At 38.4% G+C, this 23605-nt stretch overlaps 1 protein-coding gene across 5 annotated transcripts; it reads left to right on the top strand.

Moving 5' to 3' along the window:
* Positions 1–4: 4 nt before the first annotated feature.
* On the top strand, positions 5–22739 carry cpt1ab (carnitine palmitoyltransferase 1Ab (liver)). 5 transcript variants are annotated; one of them, XM_008411548.3, is made up of 19 exons: positions 5–138; positions 7408–7572; positions 8785–8927; positions 9644–9815; positions 10449–10550; positions 10820–10957; positions 11107–11184; positions 11720–11827; positions 14823–14910; positions 16775–16970; positions 17951–18139; positions 18242–18347; positions 18769–18882; positions 18979–19143; positions 19423–19554; positions 19668–19820; positions 19953–20066; positions 20892–20984; positions 21081–22739. In XM_008411548.3, exons 2-19 carry the CDS (start codon positions 7432–7434, stop codon positions 21165–21167), a joined length of 2319 nt encoding a protein of 772 aa, XP_008409770.1. In that variant the 5' UTR covers positions 5–138; positions 7408–7431; the 3' UTR covers positions 21168–22739. The 5 variants fall into 5 exon arrangements, with proteins under 5 accessions (XP_008409770.1, XP_017160836.1, XP_008409769.1 ...); XM_017305347.2 differs by lacking the exons at positions 5–138; positions 14823–14910 and adding exons at positions 3662–3801; positions 15331–15415; XM_008411547.3 differs by lacking the exon at positions 5–138 and adding an exon at positions 3662–3801.
* Positions 22740–23605: the final 866 nt, after the last annotated feature.

Raw genomic sequence — 23605 nt, 5'->3', positions numbered from 1 at the left:
CGAAGCGCGAGCTGGATGCATCTGTCTGACAAACGGCTGAACAGCGACAGCGGCGCGAGGGGCGTGTCTCGCGGACCTGAGAATGGAGCTCTGAGCGTGGGTTTCGTGTTTGCTTTGCAGGAACTGACCTGAGCCGCGGTAGGTTGTGACTCATGCATTCGACACAAAAAAAAAAGAGGAAAAAGAAAACAAAACAGAAAGAAGTTGAATTGAAATTGTATCAGTTTGCTTATTGTTTGTATCTTCTCCAACCAATTTAATGCTAATGGTGGTGAAATATTTACATATTTGTTTTTGTGACATTTAATGTTTCAACACATATACGTTTTCAGTGTTCTACGTTAAACAAAAATATGTTTTAAATTTTTACTGAAAAATAAATTAAATAATGAATTATCTTCCCCAGAGGAAGTTATTTGTCGCCATCTGCTGGTCAAGCAGTAGTGATACCATGTGGCTTACATACACCAAAAATTCAGGAATGAGAAATTGTGTTTATGTCTATATAATTTAGACTAGCGGTTCTCAAAGTGGGCGGTACCGCACCCCAGGGGGCGTTCAGAGGACGGCAGGGGGCGCTGGCGGAAATTTTTACAAAAGGGGGGCGCTGTGATTCCTTTGGGGGGTGATTGGTCGAAGGTAAACTTTACACCTTATATGCACAACAATACCAGTTTAGACTTTGAGCAACTTGCTAAAACTGTATTGTGTAACATTAAAACATGCTTGGCTGCAACGGTATCGATGGCAGCTCTTCTTCTATTCAGTGTTTGTAGCTACTTGGCGCAGCTCCACTCCTGCTACTGGTAGCTTCACCACGCTAACACAGCTCACCAACAGTTCAGCGTTACACCAGCTGATGACGTTGCTGTGATTCACTTGGCTTTAGTCTGATTTTAAAATATTTTATGTTTTATTGAGGATTTTTGTACATATGTTTTGGCAGTGCTGTGATCATGTTAAGCAGCAACTTATATTAAAAAGTGTTTTATTTCCGTCTGGATGCCGCCCAACTGCACAGTGGCGCAGTTGGTAGAGCTGTTGCCTTGCAGCAAGAAGGTTCTAGGTTCAATTCCCAGCCTTTCTGCATGGAGTTTGCATGTTCTTCCTGTGCATGTGTAGGTTTTCTCCAGGTACTCCGGTTTCCTCCCACAGTCCAAAAAAAAACAAAAAAACATGATTGTCAGGTTAATTGATCTGTCTAAATTGCCCCTAGGTGTGAGTATGTGTGTGCATGGTTGTTTGTCCTGTGTGTCTCTGTGTTGCCCTGCGACAGACTGACGACCTGTCCAGGGTGACCCCACCTCTCACCCGGAACGTCAGCTGGAGATGGGCACCAGCACCCCTCCCGACCCCACTGAGGGACAAGGGTGTAAGAAAATGGATGGATGATTGGCTGCTGTTAGGCCAATTTTAAGTTGAATATCCATTGCATTTTTTGTAGACATCTGTGAAAATAATTTCTATTCCTATGGCTTTTTTGTTCTCTGGGAAATTATTTTTGATGATAAATACAGAAACAAGCATAAAAATCTAAACATTTACAATAGTGATAGTAATGTTAATAATAAAATAATAGTCAGTGCAAAGTAGCCTACAAATTCTTTATTGGGGGGCAGTGAGGGACCTCGATAAAGGATAGGGGGGCACTGGCCCAAAAAAGGTTGAGAAATACTGATTTAGACAGCAATTCATTATACAACTGTTCTTTTCTTTACTGGATGACCTGGATTCTTTAAATATTTAAGTCATCATTTTGCCAGTGCAGACTGAATTTGGTTTTTGGCCTTTGTTTTGCATTTGAAGTGATTTTTCTTTACAATCAAGCACACATAATGAAAAAATGCTTAATACTGACAGGAGCATGTTTTGTAAAACAAAGAAGAAAAAAGCTGTTTTGTTTTTGACAATCCTGAAGCTACAAAAATCTAAATAAATCCAACTGATAATATACAATTCTGGTGTTAAGAGGGTTTAGATGTGCTATGTCATCATGACAATATAAAACAATATTCCAATAAACCAAGAAAATGTTTTACATTCATATAAATCAAATAAAAAAAAGTGTATTTCTTTAAAAATATATCTTTATTACAAAATGTTAAACCAATAATGGTATTTTACAAAATGTAATCCAACAAAAATCTTTACTTCCTTGAACAAAGAAGAAACAGTAATAATTATTAGGTATACTAGGTACATAATAATTATAATAAAGATAAGTGAGCTGAAAATGTGAAATTTAGCCTACTTGATAAATTGTCTCTCAAAGATTTCTGAATTTTCTTCACATTATAATTAAAAATCTAAATGTTTTTTTTATTATTTTAATCTTAATTTATTTTAATATCTAGACCAAACAAAATGTAGCATATAATTTTCTAGTAAACAGAAAATATTTTCTTTTCTTTTTTTTTTTTTTCCAGACAAAAAATTCTGAAAATGATTTCCTCCTCTTTCTCTGATACCACTCAGAACTGCACAATAGATTGAATCACAGTCTCAGAGAAATGCTTGGATGCAATAATTGGTAAAATTCTCAAGTCAAAAGTAGTCTCAGGTCACAAGAAGATGATTTATTATTTTTTAAATTAAGTATTAAAGTACAGATTTGTTCTGGGCACGTTCCACTTGGAGAAGACCCAGTGGAAGACGGGACACGCTGGAGGGTCTATGTTTCTCGGCTGACCTGGGAATGCCTTGGGAAGTCTGGGCCTCCCTACTTAGGCCGCTATCTCCGTGACCAACTCCCGGATGGATGTATGGCTGATAAAGTCGTTGGACCTTTGTGATTTACTGTAAAATCAAAATGAAAGTCAAACACGGTGTTGATTAAAAGACAAACTTTTAATGTTTTATCTGGCATTTTCCATCGTAATATTTTATTACGATGGAAGTTCATCCTAAAAAAATTGCCACAGAATATGCTGGAGAGGAAACCGCTAATGTGGAAAAATGGGCTTTGGTCAGAAGAAAACGGAACATAACCTTTTGGCCTGGGTAAAGAACAATGTGGAAGTTGTTTGTAAATGAAAGTCCATTTTCAACAAAAACAATGGCCAAAAATATGCATAGAGGTATAATGGCATGGTTTAGATTAAAGTATGTTCATAGGTGTAGAATGGCCAGTGTCCTCAGTCTGAGGTTTGTTTATTTCGCCCAGTCTTTATGTGTGCAAAGCTAGTAGGAATATGCCACCCAAAAGCTTGCAGCTGGGATGAAAACTGTTTTGACTCAGAGGGGATGAACACAAATGCCTCTTTACATTATTTAACAAGAAGTAATTTTATATAAGTAATTCTTTTGATTTGTGAAAATGCATGATTATCATATTTGTTGCAGTTTAATATCTTATATTTACTATTAGTTATATTGTGGATTAAGCCAAATTTTGAAAATAATTATTTGTTAAGGGTGAAACCAAGACAATAAATGATTATATTTACTGCATTTATCCAACATCAGATACTACTTAACAGCCTGGGGGTACAGAATGAACATTATGTTCTTCAGGCAATCTACGCCATAGACATCTACAGTATCACGTTATTCCAGTTCTTACCTGTTCAAAATGAGCATGCAACATTTTACATAGGGGTGTGGCCGCTAGGGGACGCTGTTTCACCCACGCTAAAAGAAGTCATATGTGACGCAACCAAACGGGGGGAAGGCCTTGTGTACAAGTCTTCGCTCCCATTCATGTAGAGTGCTGAGCTTTAGCAGCCATCGCAGAGAGACCAGACGTTCCACATCTTCGTTAAAGCAGAGAGCCTCGTCCTCCCAGAGAGAAAGAAAGCGTAGGTGAGGTCTTTATCTTGTCTTTAGGAAGGCCGCGTGTCTTATGTTGGGGGTTTCTTGCATTTTCTCTTTTGTCGTAGTCGAGGTCCAGGCGGTTGCTGCAGGGCTTTGAAAAAGGAGAAGCAATAGCTTGGATAAGTGAGAGGAAGCCATGTGAAAAAAAAACCCATTTCCTCACTCAACCTCACAGTCGGCATAAACGTCAGTGTGTTGTATTTCCTTGTTGGGGTTGAATTGGGTTAAAGGTTGTTGCTAAAAGTCTGTTTGCGTCGTCATGACCCGAGGGCTTGGGAGCTTGTTTAGGCTGCAGACTCGACAAGACAAAGTTTGCGCTTTTTAGTTGCTGAAATGCACAATTCAGTGCTACGCCCACTGTGACAGCCGGCTTTATATTTTATCTTTGAAATGCCTCCGTTAAAAGAAAAAAAAATCACATTAGGAAAATGGCTCGACTGTTATTTTATTGTATTTTCTTTTAGGATTCATTCAATAACCTGTATGTAAATAATTGCTGCTGTTGCTCAGAGCATGAATGTAGGCAAAAGTCCAAGTAGAGGTCATTCACTGGACAAATCACTTGTCATGTTCTTTACAGCACATAATTTATCCTGTTATTAAGTAATGTTATAATGCGACAATTATGGACAATTTTCTGCGCATCTAATTATGGCAGTGTTACAACTTTTAGAAGGTATGCATGTGTTAAAATGTCACCTGCCTGTTGAAGGTCAGTAATACCTCTCTGGTCACTGTGTCCTCAAGGTGCGAGCATGATCAGATTTCAAACAAAACTCATTGCTTGCCAACTTAAGGGATTTGTTTTAATATGGAAATTGAGATACAAATGACCCTATTTTAAGTTAGCCACTTGGGTGGCGTAGGTGATACTACTGGACACGTTACCTATGTATTTTATGGTGTAATTGTTATTAAAAATGTTCCAGCCGGTATTAGGTGTTTTAGCAGGTGGATGCTGACGTTTCTAGTAGCATAATTCAAATCGCCTCCACACAGCGTCTGGAAACAGGAGGGTGAACCACATATTTTATCAGCGTTTGCCTTTGTTTTCGTATGTGCTTTTTCAAAAAAAAACAAAAAAAAACGTAATCTGTTTTTTAAACCATAAAGCCAACAGTGCACCTCTGATTGCTGCATCGTCATCACAAATGACCGGGTTTGCTGGTTTACGAGGCGTTTTGCTCACTGTTGCCAGTTTTCTCCCTGTTTCTAAGCGGCGCAGCGCTGCGACCTTTCCCCTAGTTTCTGCAGCACAGGGTGGATCATGTGATGCTTCAGAGAGTGGCTGGGGGAAGGGACTGGCTGCTCAAACACTGCTGCTCTGTGGATGCTGCTCTGCTCTTTCCGACCACTGCTAGCGTAGAAACGACGCGTCCTGATTTCAGAGTGCACAAATCAAACCGCGAAATAGCAGCTTTGCAGGGACGTGCAGATGTATAGATTACTCTCTTCAAGCATGGCTGAAACAGGGGAAATATAACTAAATATATACATCTGCACCTCTGCCGGGACGTGCAGATGTATAGATTCCTCTCTTCAAACATGGATGAAACAGGGGAAATATAACTAAAGCTCTAGATTCTGAAATGTGTTTCTTGCCATAGAAGTCGACAAACTTGTAGTATTTAATAGTTTTGAGGCTCTGACCATTTGATATCTGGTCTTCTGTGAGGTCTGACCAATTTTATTTCCCAAGGCTATAACACATATAGAGGAAAAAAGGTGGCAGAATACAAACGAGTATTCCCCTGTTGTATATCAAAAATCATGTCTGCATCTATCTGATGTAAATCAGACTAAAAGAGCCAATGCTGTTGGTCTATCTATGCATTCATAGACTGATAGTGTAGTGCAACGTATTGATGATGCACTAAGTTTACTAAGTTTAAGTCCACAATAATTATAAGATATCCTTCAATACAGCAAATTTTTCTGGCTGTGATCAGTGATTGGCAGGTCAAATAGTGAAACAATGAATACCTAATAATAATTTGTTTGGTCTGTGAGAGGAAGCCAGAAGAACTCATGCATGTGGAGAACTGCTGCCAACTGTCCCATCATGCAACATGTCTGGATAGTTTTAGTTTATGTATATTCAGAACTTGCGATCAATCTAAATCAGTGCAGATGTTGTCTTCAAAAAAAGCAAACACAATATTTAAAGCACAAGTATTAGTTAGCAGTGTGATTATAGTTTTCTCGTGTAAATTAATCTTTGAGTTTTAAGATTCCTTTAGTATCTTATTCAGTCTTTTTTTTTGCAGACAATCCAATGTGATAGAATTGGAGGCATTGGGTAATTCCCACTGTTATCACATAATGTGGACTAGTGACTTTAAAGAACTGTGGCAGAAGCTGATCAATATGAGACATTGTTCTCTTCTTTTTTTTTCTGGGCTATTTCCAGCTTCGTGCAGATATCCACATATTGAGACTGAATGTGTGCTATGATGAAACAGTTCAGGAAATCACCTAACCATGTTTAGCTCTGATCTTCACACTGTATAATTATTCCACCTACATAATTATTAAACAGAAATGCTGCAGGAAAAGGACTGGGACTGGATATTATTATTAAAATGTCAGATAAATCACATTTAAAATGGCTAAATTCCTCAGTCACAATATGAGTTACAATAAAGAAGCAATATATTCACATCCTTAAGTGATTACATATAAAGATGTTTTTATTCAATCATAAAAAAATTTTTGTAACTTGAAATGACATGGGCATCAACCGAAAGATAAAACAATGTACAAAGAACAATCCATTTTTTTTTATCTAAAGCAACAAATTGCATGTAAAAAAATTTACACCCTTCTCAATAATTAATACAAAATCTATTTTGCTATCAGAGCAACCAAACATTTTATTATTGTCCACTTTTTTGTAAGTTTCAATGGTATTTTGACAATTTATCTTTGCAGAGTTCAATTTCTTTCTTCACAGATTCTCCATCGGCTTCCAGTCAGGAATGCTACTTCCAGTCAGATAAAAAAATCTGACTGGAAAATATTTACATTTTGTCAAATTAAAATGTTAATTTTAACCTGTTAGGGGTATAAATAAGTTTGTGCCTAATTGTAAATGGCAACGTGGGAAACCATTGCAATTTGCAATACAACAAAAAAACTCAGTTGAGTTTCTAAGTAACTCAACTTAGAAACAGTTGTTACTGCAGAACTGAGTAGTACTGCAGAAAGAGTAGTACTCTTTCTGCAGTACTACTCTTTCTGCAGGTCTGCAGAAAGAGTAGTACTCTTTCTGCAGTACTACGCAGAAAGAGTGACTACTCTTACCATGCAGCCAGAGCTACAATGATCAATGCGATGTAAAATTGAACATTACAATGGCTTGGATCTAATTCCAACTGAGACAATACATTTAGAAATGGCTAATACCATTTCTAAATGTATTGGCAAAACATCTTAATGTATTTTAAAACCTCTGCTACTGTAAATAAAAGTTAATTGCATTTCACTCTTGTAATTTGCTTTCCGAGTAGTTCTTTGCCGTTTTGAAACTAGGCAAACTCAAGCTGCTGAATGATGATGCAGATTGTGACATATTTGTTTTGTTTGTTCTTTCAGTGACTTTACTTTTGAGCAGCCACCATGGCAGAAGCGCATCAGGCGGTGGCCTTTCAGTTCACTGTCGGCCCTGATGGTATCGACCTACATCTGTGCCACGAGGCCCTACGCCAGGTCTACCTCTCTGGCCTCCACTCCTGGAAGAAAAGGTTCGTTCGCTTCAAGGTAAGAGTCGCTGGATGTGCTGAAGGGCAATGTCCAGATGGTTATTTTCAAAGAAAACACAGTATTGATAAAGTAATTTCTTCATCTGGTTGATGTGTCCTGAACTCTTTTTGCACTGCAGAGCCTGGCTTCAAAGTCAGGCCGAGCGTTTTTGCATTAGCACTTCATGCCCTGTCCCGCTCCACTCTCGAGCCTGCCACACAGGTCTGGTTTGGAGTCAGCTGTTGATTGGTGCATTTCGCTGCTGGGCTGGACAAGAGTGGAGTCTTTTTCCAGATCTCTGGGTCAGAGGAGCGCTAGACTTTCTCGATGTCTGTATTTTTAACTTGCGGCACCAAAAAAATTCCCATCATAATCTATTTTTACTTGTAAGTTTTTAAACGATAATGATGACATGTTCAATTGCATTTTATTTTATTTCGGTTGAAATAATATTCAAAAAGCTGAACGGAGGATTCACATCATGTCATCACACATCAAACGGATAAATATATGTAACTTTTTTTGGCAGTGAGAAAAAAAAAACATGCTGATGTATGTCCAATGACTGCATACAGACAATAAAATTAAATGATTGCAAAAAATTCTGAGGTAAATGTTTCCCACAGCTTTCTCGCTGACAAGAGCGTACAGAAAAGCTGGACTCGACAACCAAGAACAAAAGTATTCCTTAATCTCAGGGGGCAATCGCTTTGGCAGCTTTAGCAGAAATTTGACTGACGTGATTGTCCCTGGTCACCTTCGAAGCGACACTCTGCTCAATGCAAAACAACCAGGGCTGGAGTACAATAGGGCCGGGCTAAAAGGGGGCAGGATGGGCCCTGCAGTGCAAAAAGACCTCTTCTCCAGTTTCTGGGTTTCTTTGCCTTAGTTTACAGGCAACAGAAACTTTCAACGCAGCTGTGCACAGCACTACTCTGCCGTACTGTAAATCTGTTTACTGTGGTGTTACTGTAAACTGTTACACCAGAAGGTCACCCCTGTCTGACAAGAACTGCAAACTGTGACAGTAACCTTCCCGAGTGTTTTTTGTGTCCTAACCTTTGGCCTAGTGGTTTGTTTACACACAGTCACACTGAATCATTCAAACCCCCCCAGACTTGCCAACTTTTTTTTTTTTTAAATAGGCAATTAGTGTCTTTATCATCACGTGTGTTACAACATTTTACAGATTGTTATCACAGCTTCTGAGTTTATGTTTCATTTTTCCAGAATGGGGTAATGACTGGTGTGTACCCGGGCAGCCCGGCTGGGTTCATGGTAGTTGTCGTGTCATACATGTCCTACAACAGATACAAACAACTGGATCCTTCTATGGGATTGATTGCCAGACTTGGCCAACACATACCCATCAGGTGAGCGTGGGGTTGTTCTGAATGAATAAACACAAACGGTAACAACACCAATAAAACAACATTCCGCTGAAGACTGGCCAGGAACTGTCAGGGATATAATTTTATCCACAACGCTTCCTTATTAGTTTTCTTCCACGCCTTTTGTTTGATAACGATGTTAATCCTTGTTTAGGGAACATGTTGTGCTCTCTTGAATCCCGTAGTACACCGTTTATCAACACAGATGAGTGCTCTCCTCATTCAGGTTTTATTCTATAACATACAGCCAACTTGGGGTGCCAGAAATCCTTTGTAGTTTGGTTTTGTTGCATAATCTAAGAATATGTGGTGGTGAAAGTCCTGTGTTTTTTATTTTTTTAATAACGACTACACTGCGTTTATGATTTAATGAGTTGTGTTGAGTGTCTGCATGTGCACATGTCGGTTTGAATAATGCAACTGTTATCACTCATAATGCAAGCTGTCTTTGTTGACTTTAGACTACTAGGCCTTGTCCCACAGCTGCTGTGTGGCTCTTATTCTCCTGTGTTAATTGAATGCTGCACAATACACTAGACTGGGATTTTTCTAAAAGTTCAATTCTCCAATTATCTTCAACACAATATTATCAGTCATATATATTTTTATCACATTTTACTTTCTAGTGAGCCATGTCTTTATAACATTAAGATGTGCCACTGAAAGCTTTTTGTTCTTTTCTTCTCCTCTACCTGCAGCCGATACATGTCCACAAATAGCCAGAGGATAGTTGGAGGGGTTCTGGTGGGCACGGGCCTCTGGGTCACCATCATAATGATCATGAGGAGTGTCCTGAAAACCCTGCTGTCATGGCACGGCTGGATGGAGTCGCGCCACGGCTCTCTGCCGTTTGGTACTCGTTTGTGGCTGGTGAGATGTTGACCTTACAAGGATTAGCTTAAAAAAAATATGTGAACGATATGTCTATAATAAAAGTTACATTCGGCACTTTTTCTTGTTCTGTTGTTTCATTAGGCTTATTTGTTTTGTATAATTTGATGTAAATGCTTTATATGCTTGCTTTTTATAAAGGTTGGGGGAAAGTATGCAATTTAATTTGAGTATTTTCCAGGTTTGGATGAATATGGGAAAAAATAAAAGTACTAAAACATTTCTATTTCCAGAATTCATTTTGTATAAAATCTCCATCTATTCCTCCTTCTGAAACATTCATTCTGTGGTTTTACACATTGCATTTTTTAAAAGTCTGACCAGTGTACAAATGTGGCATAAGTTCGTAGCAGACACTTGTGCTTGTATTATAAAAATATCTTGGAAAATTTAAGCTTAGGAAAGTAAGGAGTTGGGAAATATCAGAGGGTTAGAAATCTTATTGTTGGTCATTTAAATCCTGTTTGGTCTTATCAAAATTACAAACTAACTTGTCGTTTTTTAGCCCTTTTTAGCTTAAGCCTTTTAGTACATATTTACATTTTGTATTCTGTTCTGCAAAGTACAAATAAAACAGAACTCTAACTTTGTCCTTATCTGTTCTGTGTTCAGATATTGGTGAAGGTGTTCTCTGGCAGAAAGCCATTGCTCTACAGTTTCCAGAACTCACTGCCTCGGCTACCTCTTCCTTCTGTCCAGGACACATGCAGAAGGGTAATCTCCCATTCCACTTCCTTTTGAGTTTGTACTTAGATTGTGCCTATTTATAATTTATAGTGCTTTTAGATTTGAAAGGGAGATTATATTTGTGTTTTTGAGGAGGGACACTAAAGTAGTTTAAAATGTTGAAAATCCTGCACGAGAACTTGTTTTCTGAGCGACAACAAAAAGAGCTTTCCAGTTTTTCTGGTATTTTTAACCACTCTCTTTCTCAAAATAGCTAAGTCCTTTGTATCTCCCCGTGGGACTCTTTCTGTTGACAGTACCTGGAGTCGGTGCGCCCACTGATGGATGACGAGCAGTTTGAAAGGATGAAGGCCTTGTCAAAAGACTTTGAGAAGAATCTGGGACCCAGGGTGCAGTGGTACCTCAAACTCAAGTCCTGGTGGGCATCCAACTATGTAAGCCAGAAGGAATTTTTTCTGCTTTATGCTTTTTTTGCTATAGTTTCACACACTGTCCTTATTACTGAATAAGCTACTTAATTAAAAGCAGGTTGTCTGATAATGTTACACTATTGCTTTTTATCCTTTCTGCATTTCTGGCACAGGTCAGTGACTGGTGGGAAGAGTATATTTACCTGAGAGGCCGTGGACCCATCATGGTCAACAGCAACTATTATGCCATGGTGAGTCACCTGTCTTCAGGCTTCAAGTTTTCCTTTTTTTTTCTTTTTAATAGTTTGTTAAATTATTTTGTGTGTGTCTCTTCCTTATTTTCAGAACTTGTTAACTGTCGGAGTTTTAACATTTTGAAACAAATCTCACATTTCTCATCGGCTTGCCATGGTCTAACAGTGAGGCATAAATTATCATGCATTGGCCCCAAGAAAGCTTCACTGTTATAATACACTTTAATTTCTTGATGAGATGTCAAATATCCAGCACCACTTATGTCAGGTATTGATGGCTACGAAAAAAAAATCTTGTTAAGGATGCGCAACTTGCTTTTTCACTCTGGAAGAAGAACTGTTCACATGCATCATTAAAAGCTCAAATTTATTTTGACATTTATGCCCGTCATGTGTGCATGTAAACTTCTGGCCAAACTCGGTCATTACAGCGATTACAAAGAACACCATGCTGCCCTTACCTTTTTTGTAAACGTAACCTACTGAAATGCAGCTGCTGATTGATTCATTAATAGGTTCATCTTTTTTGCAGGACTTTTTGTACGTGTTCCCCACGTTCAGGCAGGCTGCCCGGGCCGGTAATGCTGTTCATGCCATCATGCTCTACAGGAGAAAACTGGACAGAGCTCAGATCACACCAGTGAGTACAGAGCAATTTGGTCTTTTGCCTCAATCAATTACTTTACTAAGTTGTACTTTATCTATTTGAATCAAGCTGTAAATGAATAATTAATACCATTATATAGGAATCTGTTTGACCACACCTTATTTTCTAAATGTTTAACTTTCTTTGTTAGAGGTTAATGAATAATGCATTTTATCTCAGTTGGTTTGTCCTTCAAGTTCACATAAAGAACTTATTTTTCACAACCTTTTTCTTTTTGCTCTTTTAGGTAAGCCTGTAATCCACAATCCTACTAATTCTGTTCATATTAGGCATGGGCTGGTTTTAAATCCTTAAAGTGTGAAAACTTGTAAAAATACCAAAACTTTTACGCGGAAAATCAAAAACATAATGCGACAGCTTTCTTTAAAAACAAAAAAACAATAACAATTTACACAGCTTTAAAATGAATAAAACTTTCAGATTATTCTGAGAATAATAATGCAGTGGCCAATTTCTGTTTTTTCATAATTCTCATTTAAATAATCACTTCTCTAGCCTTTATCATTCAGCTTCAAAGTCTTTCATCAAAGACTAGAAAATGAGATTTTTCTGTATTTGTCCTGCTGTTTAGATTTAGTTCAGATCTCTGATCAAATGATTAGTTAATGTCTGTGAAATGTATAATTTTAACTAAATTTTACTGTATATTTTTAACTTTTTACAGTTTGGATTGTAATTATTTTGTGTTGTACGTTTTATGAAATGGCAATAATGTAACCGGCTGGTTAATTGACCCTGTTTTAAACTATTTATCCGTCATGCTGTTAGTTTGCCAATAGTAGTTTCAAAATACTGTCACCTTATTAAAAATAAGTTTTAGTTTTCAAAATACAACTGTTCATTGATTTTACAAAAAATGTTCAAACTGACCATTTTTTTCCTTTTTCGTTAGTAAGGGAACAGGGTAGAAGCCTTCTTTCAACCAGCTGACTAGCAGTGCGCAGCAGCAGTTGGAGGCAGGGAGTTTGGTCCTACTCTCAGCTTAAAAAAGCAGGAGGAAAAAGAACAACAATCCAGAAATTCCTTTAGCATTTCATAAACAGACTTTAAAATGTATAAACAGAATGACAGAAGATTTTAAAAGTTTTGAAACTGTCACTTTTTAAAACCTGGATATACCTCAATGCGTGTAACTAGCCCATACCTGATGCATATTAACCCAGCTGACTGTCTCCTACTCCAGTGTTTTTCAACCACTGTGCAGCGGCACACTAGTGTGCCGTGAGTGATCGTCAGGTGTGCCGTTTAAATGATCCAATTTTACCTACGATACCATATTTTCTGGACTACAAGCCGCTACTTTTTTCCTAAGCTTTGAACCATGCGAATTGTAGCCCGGTTCGGCTTTTCTGTGGATTTTTCTTCAACCACCAGGGGACTCTTTAGCAGGAAGTGAATCATTCAAAGTCAAAATTGTAAATCAAAGAAGAACGCGTTAATTTTCATTTAGAACAAGCACTGCTAGCAGCAGGGACGACAGAGAAATGTTTTCAAACTCATATGATGCAGATTTTAAGTTGTGAGAGCTTTCAATCTGGCACTACAGGAGGGAAATAGAGCTGCTGCACGTAAACTTGGCGTGAACGAATCAATGGTTCGGCTTTGGAGGCGGAGGGCTGCATCCTATATCCAGCAGATTTATTAGGACGCAGGCCTCTGCTGCCCATTGCTGGGTCCTTATGGAAAACCGAGAGCAGCAGAGATTCCAGCGGCTTATAGTATGGTGCACTCTATAGTCCGGAAAATACGGTAATTGGTCTTGAAAGATTTTTTTGAAAATGAATTGATTATCTGCAAATAATGCCATCTTCGAGTGTCTCTGCTGTAGTAGAGACTAGCGGCTTAATCATGTAATTCTCTTACCACTAGATGGCAGTAGGTACAAAGCATTTTACATTAAAACAAGAGAATTAGTGATGCATAAATGTTACAGGTAGCGGTGAGAGCATTGTATCTAGTAAGTCTGTGACGGCAGTGATGGAAAAGACAGTGAAGCTCAGCAGTAGTTGGAAAGAGCATGAGTCCATTTCCCACAAAATGTCTGTGTGAAGTGAGCTTCTCAAGCCTGGCTACTATAAAAACTAAAAATAGAGACTGAGAGCTGTTGAGGAAGAGCTTTGTCTTTCTTCAATTTCTGTCAGGAAATCAGATCTGTTTTCATCCGACCATGCACAAGTTTCACACTAGGTGGGTAAAATATACAGATATTTTGTACATGCAACTCTTCATATTATAACAATGAATATGAAGTGAAATCTTTCCCAAATATAATTGCTTCTTTCAGAATAAGAATTATTTTCTGTATTCTGGCTAAAAGAATGCTTGTGGATTAGTTTGTAGAACACTTTGAAGTTTTCTACAACTTCTTTAAATTTAACACCACAGTGTTGTGGCTGTTCAGGTGTATTTTTGAAGTGGATATGTTAAGTGCAATTTGAAATAAGAAATGTAAAACATGATAAAAATAATTTTTTGTGTTTATTTGATTTCTATTCAAGACACTTTGATAAGAATGACTATATATGTAATATAGGTGGCTACAGAGTATTTTTGTTTACATTTTTGGTTGGTGGTGTGCCTCGTGATTTTTCAAAATTAAAACAATGTACATTCGCTCAAAAAAGGTTGAAAAACACTGTCCTACTCTAACCTTTAAAACCTCTGAGCTTTTTTTGCTTCTCCTACTGGAAACACATAGTAGTAATAGTCGGCAACGCTTTGTTGTTTCCAGTTGCTAACACTTACCCACCGTCATTTGTTTAATCTTTTTTTGATTATGATCTTTTCAGCATGCCTGTTGGTAGAATTTTCATTCTTACCACAAAGTCAAAATGAATAGTTTGTTCTAAAATCAATTGTTTGAATTTACATACAGACTCAAATGCATGAGCTTGCTGTGTTACACGCTCACGTTTGGTTGTTTCTGTTCTACTGTTTTGTTCTTTCGTTTTGATGGACGCTGCGTTAGATATACTTGCTGGCCAACAAGGTGCCTCTGTGTTCTGCTCAGTGGGAGCGAATGTTTAACACCTCCCGCATCCCTGGTGTGGAGACAGGTAAGAGGAGGGCACAGCCGCCTTGCCCTCAGACCCGCAGCCATGTTGACCCTACAGTCCTCGGAAACAGTGACTCCATCACTCATTCCCATCAGCACAACCCTGAAACAGTCTCATAGATCTCACAGTACTATTTCAATTAGTATTTAATTGTCTAAAGTCTACTTGATTGCAAATAAAACCTTCTTGTTGCATCAGGGTTTTGTTGGTGGCACTGAGATGGCAGCCAACTGGTTTCTGGTCCCTGCCTCTTTTCCTCTGAGGTTCTTCCTAAATCCATTTTAATTCCTTATCCACTACATCCACAATCTCCTCCATCTAGTCGTGTGTCCGCTGCTTCGTCTCTGGGGTTTTTTAGTGATTTACTTTTATCATCTCTGTGTTTTGTTTTGTTTTTCACTCTCCCCTTTTGCTTTTCAGCTCATGCTCCTACAAACTATTCCCATGTGCTCAGCCCAATTCGAGCGTTTGTTCAACACGACTCGTGTCCCAGGTGTAGAGACAGGTAGAGTCTTTTAGCAGTGTCACCTCCTCCACTCTTCTCCTGCTGTCCTTCTCAACGGGACATTTCTGTGTTTTGAATTAGAAATAATCAAACTTCCATGAATTAATAATGCATACGTGCATAGAATTCCGCATTTTAATTTGCATGAGACTCGAAACCAGTTTCTCCGTTTTGAAAAAAAAATCGTCGAATTCAATCCGGTCCCAGTCAAACCTAGACAGACGGGAAAGAATAGGTTGCTCCCAGAAACGGCTGCCGAGGCCCTAGTGATCAAAGTTAGCCAACTTTCTGCAGAGTCAAATCTGATTTAGTCTTCAGATTAGCTCAACAGCAGCATGGAGTGGACTTTGACGGCCAACTATTTGCATTCAAAGCTTATATCACTGACTGCAATGCAAATTGTTAGACTTCACTCTACTTATGTGTTCAACTTAATACATACCAGAAATGTCTGAATCACATGATGTTTCTGATGTCATGCTGCCCCATTTCAGAAGATTTATGTGAATAAGAAAAATCAGGACTACAGCCAAAGTGTTCAAGCTTATCTTAAAGATTAGTTAGGGTATAAGTAGATATTTCAATATTTATGTAAACAAACAAACAAACAAGGAAACATTCATCAATGTTACTGTACATTGCATGATATCCTAATACCGTGCCACCATACTTGGGTTGTTTTCTTGTGGTTTCCTCCTGGGTTTAAATACCATCTGTCTATATTCTTGCCTGCTACCTGAGCAATGCTTGTTTGAACACTTGGTATCACCAGAAAATCATTAGTGAACTCAAAATTCAAAAGTAATTCTCTAGACATGTTTGTTTAGTTGTGCCCTGTGCTGCTCAAACAAGCATTGCTGTAGTTCAATGTATTCCTGCCCAGTCCAGTCCTTTCCCTAAATGGCTTTCTCATTTCATTTCACTTCCTTCACACCCCTTTTCCAAGTTTCTTTAGTTTTGTAATTAGATGTTTGTTAGCCATGAACTGCACTTCTCCTGTAAATTTCACACATTAAATGTTTTTCATTAAAATTAAACTGTACATGTCACATTGTTTTATTCATCAGTGTTGAATGGGTTACTAACACAATTAGTGTGTTTTTTTTTTGTTTTTTTTTTTTAGAAATGGAACAATGTGACATTCATTGTCTGTCCCTCAGTGTCTTTAAAAACCCCCAAAAAGACTAAAATTCAAACATTATTAACTTTAAAATGTAGTGACTGCAAACAATAATGATAAGAATTAACTTAAAAAATACAGTTTGACTGTCAGCAAAACGCATCTTTTCTCCAAACATGGTTCCAATTGTGTTTGCATCTCTACGTCTCTTCTTTTCCCCTCCCGTGGGTACCTATCAGATACTCTCCAGCACATGAACGAGAGCAAACACATTGCTGTGTACCACAAGGGCCGTTTCTTCAAGGTGTGGATGTTTTACGACGGACGGCTGCTGTTGCCACGGGAGATCGAGCAGCAGATGCAGAGGATCTTGGCAGACGAGTCTGAGCCGATGCCAGGAGAGGAGAAACTGGCTGCACTTACTGCAGGAGAAAGGTAGGTGGAGCCAGAGATGAAGAGACTGCAGTTGGGGAAGCATCCACAGCAATGTCTATTGACAACAATAGCTACGAAAAGGGCATTCATAGATTTCAGTTTGGAGCATAAGGGTATTTTGCTGGATCATAAAGTTTTCAGGTTATTCATTTTAACATTCACTTTAAAATGTCTTAAGTGCATCAAATGTTTCTGTTCTGGATTCTAGATTTAAGGTAACTATGAACATTTGTTCATAATATTTTTCTTCAGTTAACAGTTTTTGATTTTTTTTGTTCTCAGCAATATATTGGCTGCCTTTCTTCATTCTGGTTTATTGTAGTTCCTACTGAGTAATTCAGATGTTATGCTACAATGAAGGAAAGCTACAATGCCGCATAATTCAGAGCAGCAACCGGCGCTGTCCAGAAGGAATTGCCAATTCACCTCTGAAACTGGATTGTTGTAGATTGTTCAGGTCATGAATGATCCAACAAAAGAAAGGGGGGCAAAGGGTAGCACTACTTTCTACAAAAATGAAACGGACGCAGAGAAACTTTGTGGTTTTATTCTTGTGCATAACCTTACAAGTCGACTTTACAATGCGTTTCTGCGATGATAGCCAGTTTTGTTTGTGTTTTCCTGATTCAGTGAAGACATCCTTGTTAGTTTGTTTATTTTATGACTAAAATGCTTGTGACAGGCATGTTTTATAATGACTTACTTTTTTTGTTTGGTGTGTAATATAAAATGTGAATCTGTGCTGCAATACGAAATTGCCAGAAAATACAAAGTGATAAGATTGTTCATCTGATAACATGGGAGCAAACATATTTTACGAAATGCAGAACAGACACTTTTTTTTCACCACACCTGGCCATGAGAAACATACATAATTTATTTTTTGTTAATAAATGCAAAACCTTTTTTCCAGTCTTCATGCTCTCTGTATTTGCTACAATATCAACATTTTCTTTTTTTCTGCTCTTTTATTTCTTTAGGACCCCATGGGCAAAGGCCCGAGAGCAATTCTTCAAAAGTGGTAAAAACAAGCAGTCCCTGGATGCCATCGAGAAGGCGGCCTTCTTTGTAAGCCTTGATGACACCGAGCAGCGATATGATGCAGACAACCAAGTCCAGTCTCTGGACTGTTACGCCAAGTCCCTGCTCCATGGAAAGTGCTACGACAGGTGAAGCATAACAAATAAAGATATTTTTTTTGTATCATGAGCCATATTAAAAATGCTTAGTAGTGAGTTTTGGATGTTGATTGGTTATATTTTTCCTTTCAGGTGGTTTGATAAGTCCTTCAATCTGATTGTCTACAAGAACGGCACCATGGGACTAAACGCAGAGCACTCCTGGGCTGATGCTCCAATCGTTGGTCATCTGTGGGAGGTTCGACAGATACTTTCTATGTTTTTATCATTTTCCTTCTTTTAACCTTTTTTACATTATAAACTCAAACCTCTATCTATATTGTTGCTAAGCTAATGGTATGTTTGATGGAAAATTAACTCTTCCTTGCCCAGAGTTGATGAATGGAGTTTAACAGATATACACCACACTTCTAGCTTTTTATTTGCCGAAGGTTATGAAAACACTATTTTGGTCTATTGCATAAAATCCCAAAACATTACATTGAATTTTGTGATAAAATGTAAAAATATTCACATGCTAGGAGCATTTTTCAAAGCACTACAACAAGAAAATGCATTCAGTAACTATTGATCATTAATACACAAAAAATACATGAATGTGGAAAAAAAAAAATACAAAAAAGCATAACGCAGTCTTTACATCTTTTCTTTTAAACCAGCACGTACTGTCCATGGATCCTAAGCTGGGCTATACTGAGGATGGTCACTGCCAAGGGAACCCTCACCCAAACCTTCCTGGTCCCCAGAGGCTACAATGGGACATGTCCAAAGAGGTAACTTTGGATACTTTACTTCTGAGTATGTTTTATTTACGTTCATATTGGCTCATATTTTCCAAACAAAACATCCGACTTTTTCCGATCTCTTAGTGTCAGGAGACCATTGAGAGCTCACTGAGGGTAGCCAGGGCTCTGGCAGACGACGTGGACTGCCACATAATCCCCTTCAATGACTTCGGAAAGGGTCTGATTAAGAAGTGCCGCACCAGTCCAGACGCCTTCATCCAGATTGCCTTGCAGCTGGCCCATTTCAGAGTAAGTCCCAGTTGTATTTTCAGTTTCACTTAAATGTACCAATTTACTGTACCAAAACACAAAACTCACCAGGGTTTGAGCCAGTGTGTTTGGCAATTGATGCAATTTCAAATTGTCAGCATTAGAGGACGGTAACAATCAGGCCAAGACCCAAAGCAATTGTTAAACCGTTGTATGTTATTTGGATGTGCACCTCATGTCTAAAAGAAAACAACTTCTTAATGTTGTGGTTCAGTTATAGTGTTGAAATTGACACTAGATAATGTTCTTTCTCAACAGAACAAAGGGAAGTTCTGCCTGACATACGAAGCTTCCATGACACGACTCTTCCGTGAGGGTCGAACAGAAACCGTGCGTTCCTGCACCATGGAGACCTGCGACTTTGTCCGTTCCATGGTCAGACAGGAGACGGTGAGTTTTACTGAACCCCTTGAACTTTTTCTGCAGCGCTACAGCGGGAGAATTGTTGCAATAAGTAAATCGTCATCTCATTGTGGTTTTCTTCTGAACTCCTGACTCTGCAGAGAGAAGAGCGCCTCAGGTTGCTTAAAGTGGCAGCAGAGAAACACCAAGACATGTACCGCTTGGCAATGACGGGGCAGGGCATCGACCGGCACCTTTTCTGTCTCTATGTGGTTTCTAAATACCTTGGAGAGGAATCGCCCTTCCTCAAGGAGGTCTGAGATATGTTTCAATATTTTTCCTGCACCTTACTTGTAAAAAAAAAAAAAAAGTTGTTTTTCTTTACACTGGAGAACAACGTGTGTTTTTGCTGAACATGGGAATAAGTTGAATAACTTCATGTGCAGGTCTTGTCTGAGCCATGGAGGCTGTCCACCAGTCAGACCCCTCTACAGCAGGTTGAGTTGTTTGACCTGGCCAGACATCCAGAGCTGGTGTCCTCTGGAGGCGGATTCGGTCCAGTAAGTCACAATTTCCATCTGTCTGGAAAGTCATATTTAAAGTTTGAGGGAATGGTGGACTGTTAATATCTAATTAGGCAAAATGATGTGCTTTACAGTATCTTTAAAAAGTTTCCATTCCCCTCAAAGGGGACATATCATGCAAAATCCTTTAACCATTAAATGCATTTTTCTGTGTACTTGGAGTGTCTAGGTGTGCAAAAAATAAAAATTTATTTTCTCCCAGTGCTGCAAGATATCTCCATATTCCTTTTGGGTCATATTTCTCCACCTGTTCATTTTTCTCTATTCCCTATCACGTTTCCTTGTCTATTATGTCATTTACTGTGGAACTGCTAAACAAATTCATGGATTGCTGGCTAATTAGTTTTGTGAATCTGCCGTTTTATTTTTCCTTTGCAGTGATTTAGTAGTCGAAGTTCAGCTGTGTTGTAGTTGCAAGTTGACAAGTCAAAATGCTTGGTTTGGTTGAGTGGGGCGCATTGGAATGCTCTGCAACCTGAAGGGGTCAGTCGACTGGGTGTCCATGCTTGTTATGTGGACTATTGCGAGTTTTGAGAAGGGCCACTTGTGACTTTCTCTGGATTTCTTCTCACATGTGGCAACTAATAGATGGATCTCTGTAGTTTCTACATAGTTTCCATTGCTCTCCTTGCCTCAGTTTAAGTGAATGGCCATATCTTGGTAGGCTTGGAGCCCTACCATGCACTTTTACATTTCTAATTATCGACAGAAAAAGAAAGAGTTAGGTGCCGTTTGCATCCTTTGCCAGGTAGAATCTCGCAATGCAATTTGAGATAAAATATCAGATTTTATTTTCATTAGGTGGCTGATGATGGGTATGGTGTCTCCTACATCATCCTCGGTGAGGAGCTCATCAACTTCCACATCTCCAGCAAATACTCAAGTCCAGAAACTGTGAGTTTCCTAGTTTTAAGGCATATCTTGTGCTCTTCTTTCAGGTATTTTGTCTTTCTAAAACCACTTTCTCTCTCTCTCTTTCTGATGTTTCAGGATTCACGTCGTTTCGGTGACAACATCAGACAGTCCATGCTGGACATACTAGGTCTCTTCCAGCTAGAGAACAAGGCGTCCATCTGATGATTTTCCCCAATTTTTTTTTTTCTTTCTGGTTTTCTGATTTATCAAATCTTCCTGTAGATTGTACAGAATCACTTCGTGGAATTGGGATTTCTATGTTAATTAATGTTACATAAATAAGGAAGGCATTAAAATGCGTCACTGTCAATATGTTGTGAAGAGATTTGCGTGTACAGATTGGTTTAGGGCGAGTCTCCAGCACAGGTGGTGTGCAGATCAAAGTATTTATTTGCGAAACTAAACTTTAGCGGTGCCTTAGTGACCCACTAATGTAAAAGCAAAAAGGGGCAGAAAAGGGAGGAGAACATTCTAGTCTGGGAACAAATCTGTGCTGTAACACTGAATAACATTTTGGTTGAAGTTTTGTTCAGCAGCATCATTCAATTTCAAACGGTGTTTTAAGTTGCAAGATTACGCAATACTTTTATTAGTTTCCACCCTGTGCATGTGGGGATCACTTGCTTCCTTCTGTTGCAGCTCTTGACTCACCATTACTGACATGGCAAACATGATGTTAAATATCAGCTTGTTTCTAGGTTACACAGTGTCCACCTATTTCACTTGGGCTAGCATATTAGATGAAAGTAGGTTCTCTTGGTGGTAAAATTGTATATCTGTAATCACAAGAATCGTAGATGGGAAGCTCTGATATGTAACTATGATATGATATGTGTCAGTGTGATTCTGAACAAAACGCCAGACAGGAAACGGGCGCCACTGTCTAATCTCCATGGCCTTTCTGTACAGTCTGTTTGGTTTTAGCTGCTATGATTTTTACGAGGTTGCCATGAAAGCAGCTCTGACGTTTGCGTTTCATTTTCATACTCAGGTTTTGCTAAGCTACCCTGTTATCGTAAGGTGCTCTTGGCGGCGCTCGTTCTGGTTTCTGCGGATGACGACCCTGTTAAGTTTGTGGTTGTTATAAAAGTAAAGTTTGCTTTGAGAGTGAGAACTGGAGTGACATAAGAGGAGAGGAAACTTGACACAATGTGCTTAACTGTAACTTTTTATTCAGATTATTTAAGAAAATAATCTTTGAGATGATTTGTGAACTTTTATGGACGACGTGTTGGTTGGTGGTAGTTGAATGGCTGTTGTTGCCTCGTCGTCTGAACCGTAGCAGCTCGTTGGTCTCCAGGACTGTAGGAAAACTGAAGTTTCTCTCGAAAAAACTCTCAAAAACGTTAGGTTAAAGTTGGGGATTTTATTTATATGTTGTCAATCCATTATGGGTTTTTAATTTGTTTTTGTTTCATTTAAACCTTCCTAATTCACACAAACATGCATATTTACCAACTGAACGTAGTGATTGATGAGCACTAAGTTGAAGCTTGTTTTGATCTATGAAGAGGAGTCTTTTTTTTTTTTTGAACATGACATTTTTGTTATACTTTGCCAGTATGTCGTAGTTGTTTGACTTTTTATCTCGGTAGATCTCATGTTTACACTGCTGCATGTTATTTGAAGATGAAGCTGTACATGTTTGCCTTTTAATTTAAAGTTGTGTAAAAAGACAAGCAGCTGATATACCAAACAAAGTTTTAACAATAAAGTGAATGTCAGATAGCTGTATTGGTCTCATTTAGACTCTTATTTCCAGTGTTATTAACCTCATTTTTAAATGGACTTTGTACTGAAAACCAATAGTTGACATTTAGTACAGCTATTGTTATTAAAAACTTTGGTTTAATCACTTAATTGACTTTAGGATGAATTTTATTTGATTACTTTATTTCTATTCTGTTCTTTGTATTGTGTAGGTAAGTGGCCTATAAATGATACCCACTAATTGGTCACTCTCACCAACTTTGGTTCCCCAGAGAACATTATTAATTAAGTACCATTTGGGGAATGTAGCAAACTGGCCAGATGCTCTTTGCATCTCAAAATAAGTTGTTTTGGTTGACTTAATTGGTCTCTGTAGAGTTAGAATGATTAGTCAGTGTTTTACTCACAGTAGACAGAGTTCAGAAAAACCTTCAGTTGGAGGAACAGATTAGTTCTCGCCTGAAAGTCGAGTTGGACTCGTCAGAGTGGGATCGCAAACATTTTTTATGATATTGAAACAATTTGACTTAAATAAAATCTTAATTCAAAATATTTGGGGGGCTTGTATAGAACAGCCAACAGATTAGACGGTTAATTAAGACCATGCTTCTCAAATAATGTTCCAAATGTGAACCAAGTAATATTTCAGACTTGTTCAGTTTTGCTCAGAGTAAACATTTAAGGGGAAAAAGTTTCAGTAGTAATGATTTTGCAACATGTGACTGCACTGTCTTTGCAATTTTTTTTTTTTCCTTGCAAAAAGGTGTTTTGGATTGACGATTGCTGCAAACAGACCAAAGAGACTAAGTGTGTAAAGGAGGGAACTCGGATATTTTACTGCAGTGAGTAGTGACGTCAGTAGGGCACTAGAGGGAGCTATAGCTTCCCTC

Source organism: Poecilia reticulata, chromosome 6 (genome assembly GCF_904066995.2).
Source record: "Poecilia reticulata chromosome 6, P_reticulata-male-v2, whole genome shotgun sequence".
NCBI lineage: Eukaryota > Metazoa > Chordata > Actinopteri > Cyprinodontiformes > Poeciliidae > Poecilia > Poecilia reticulata.
This window is presented reverse-complemented; position numbering and strand designations above follow the sequence as displayed.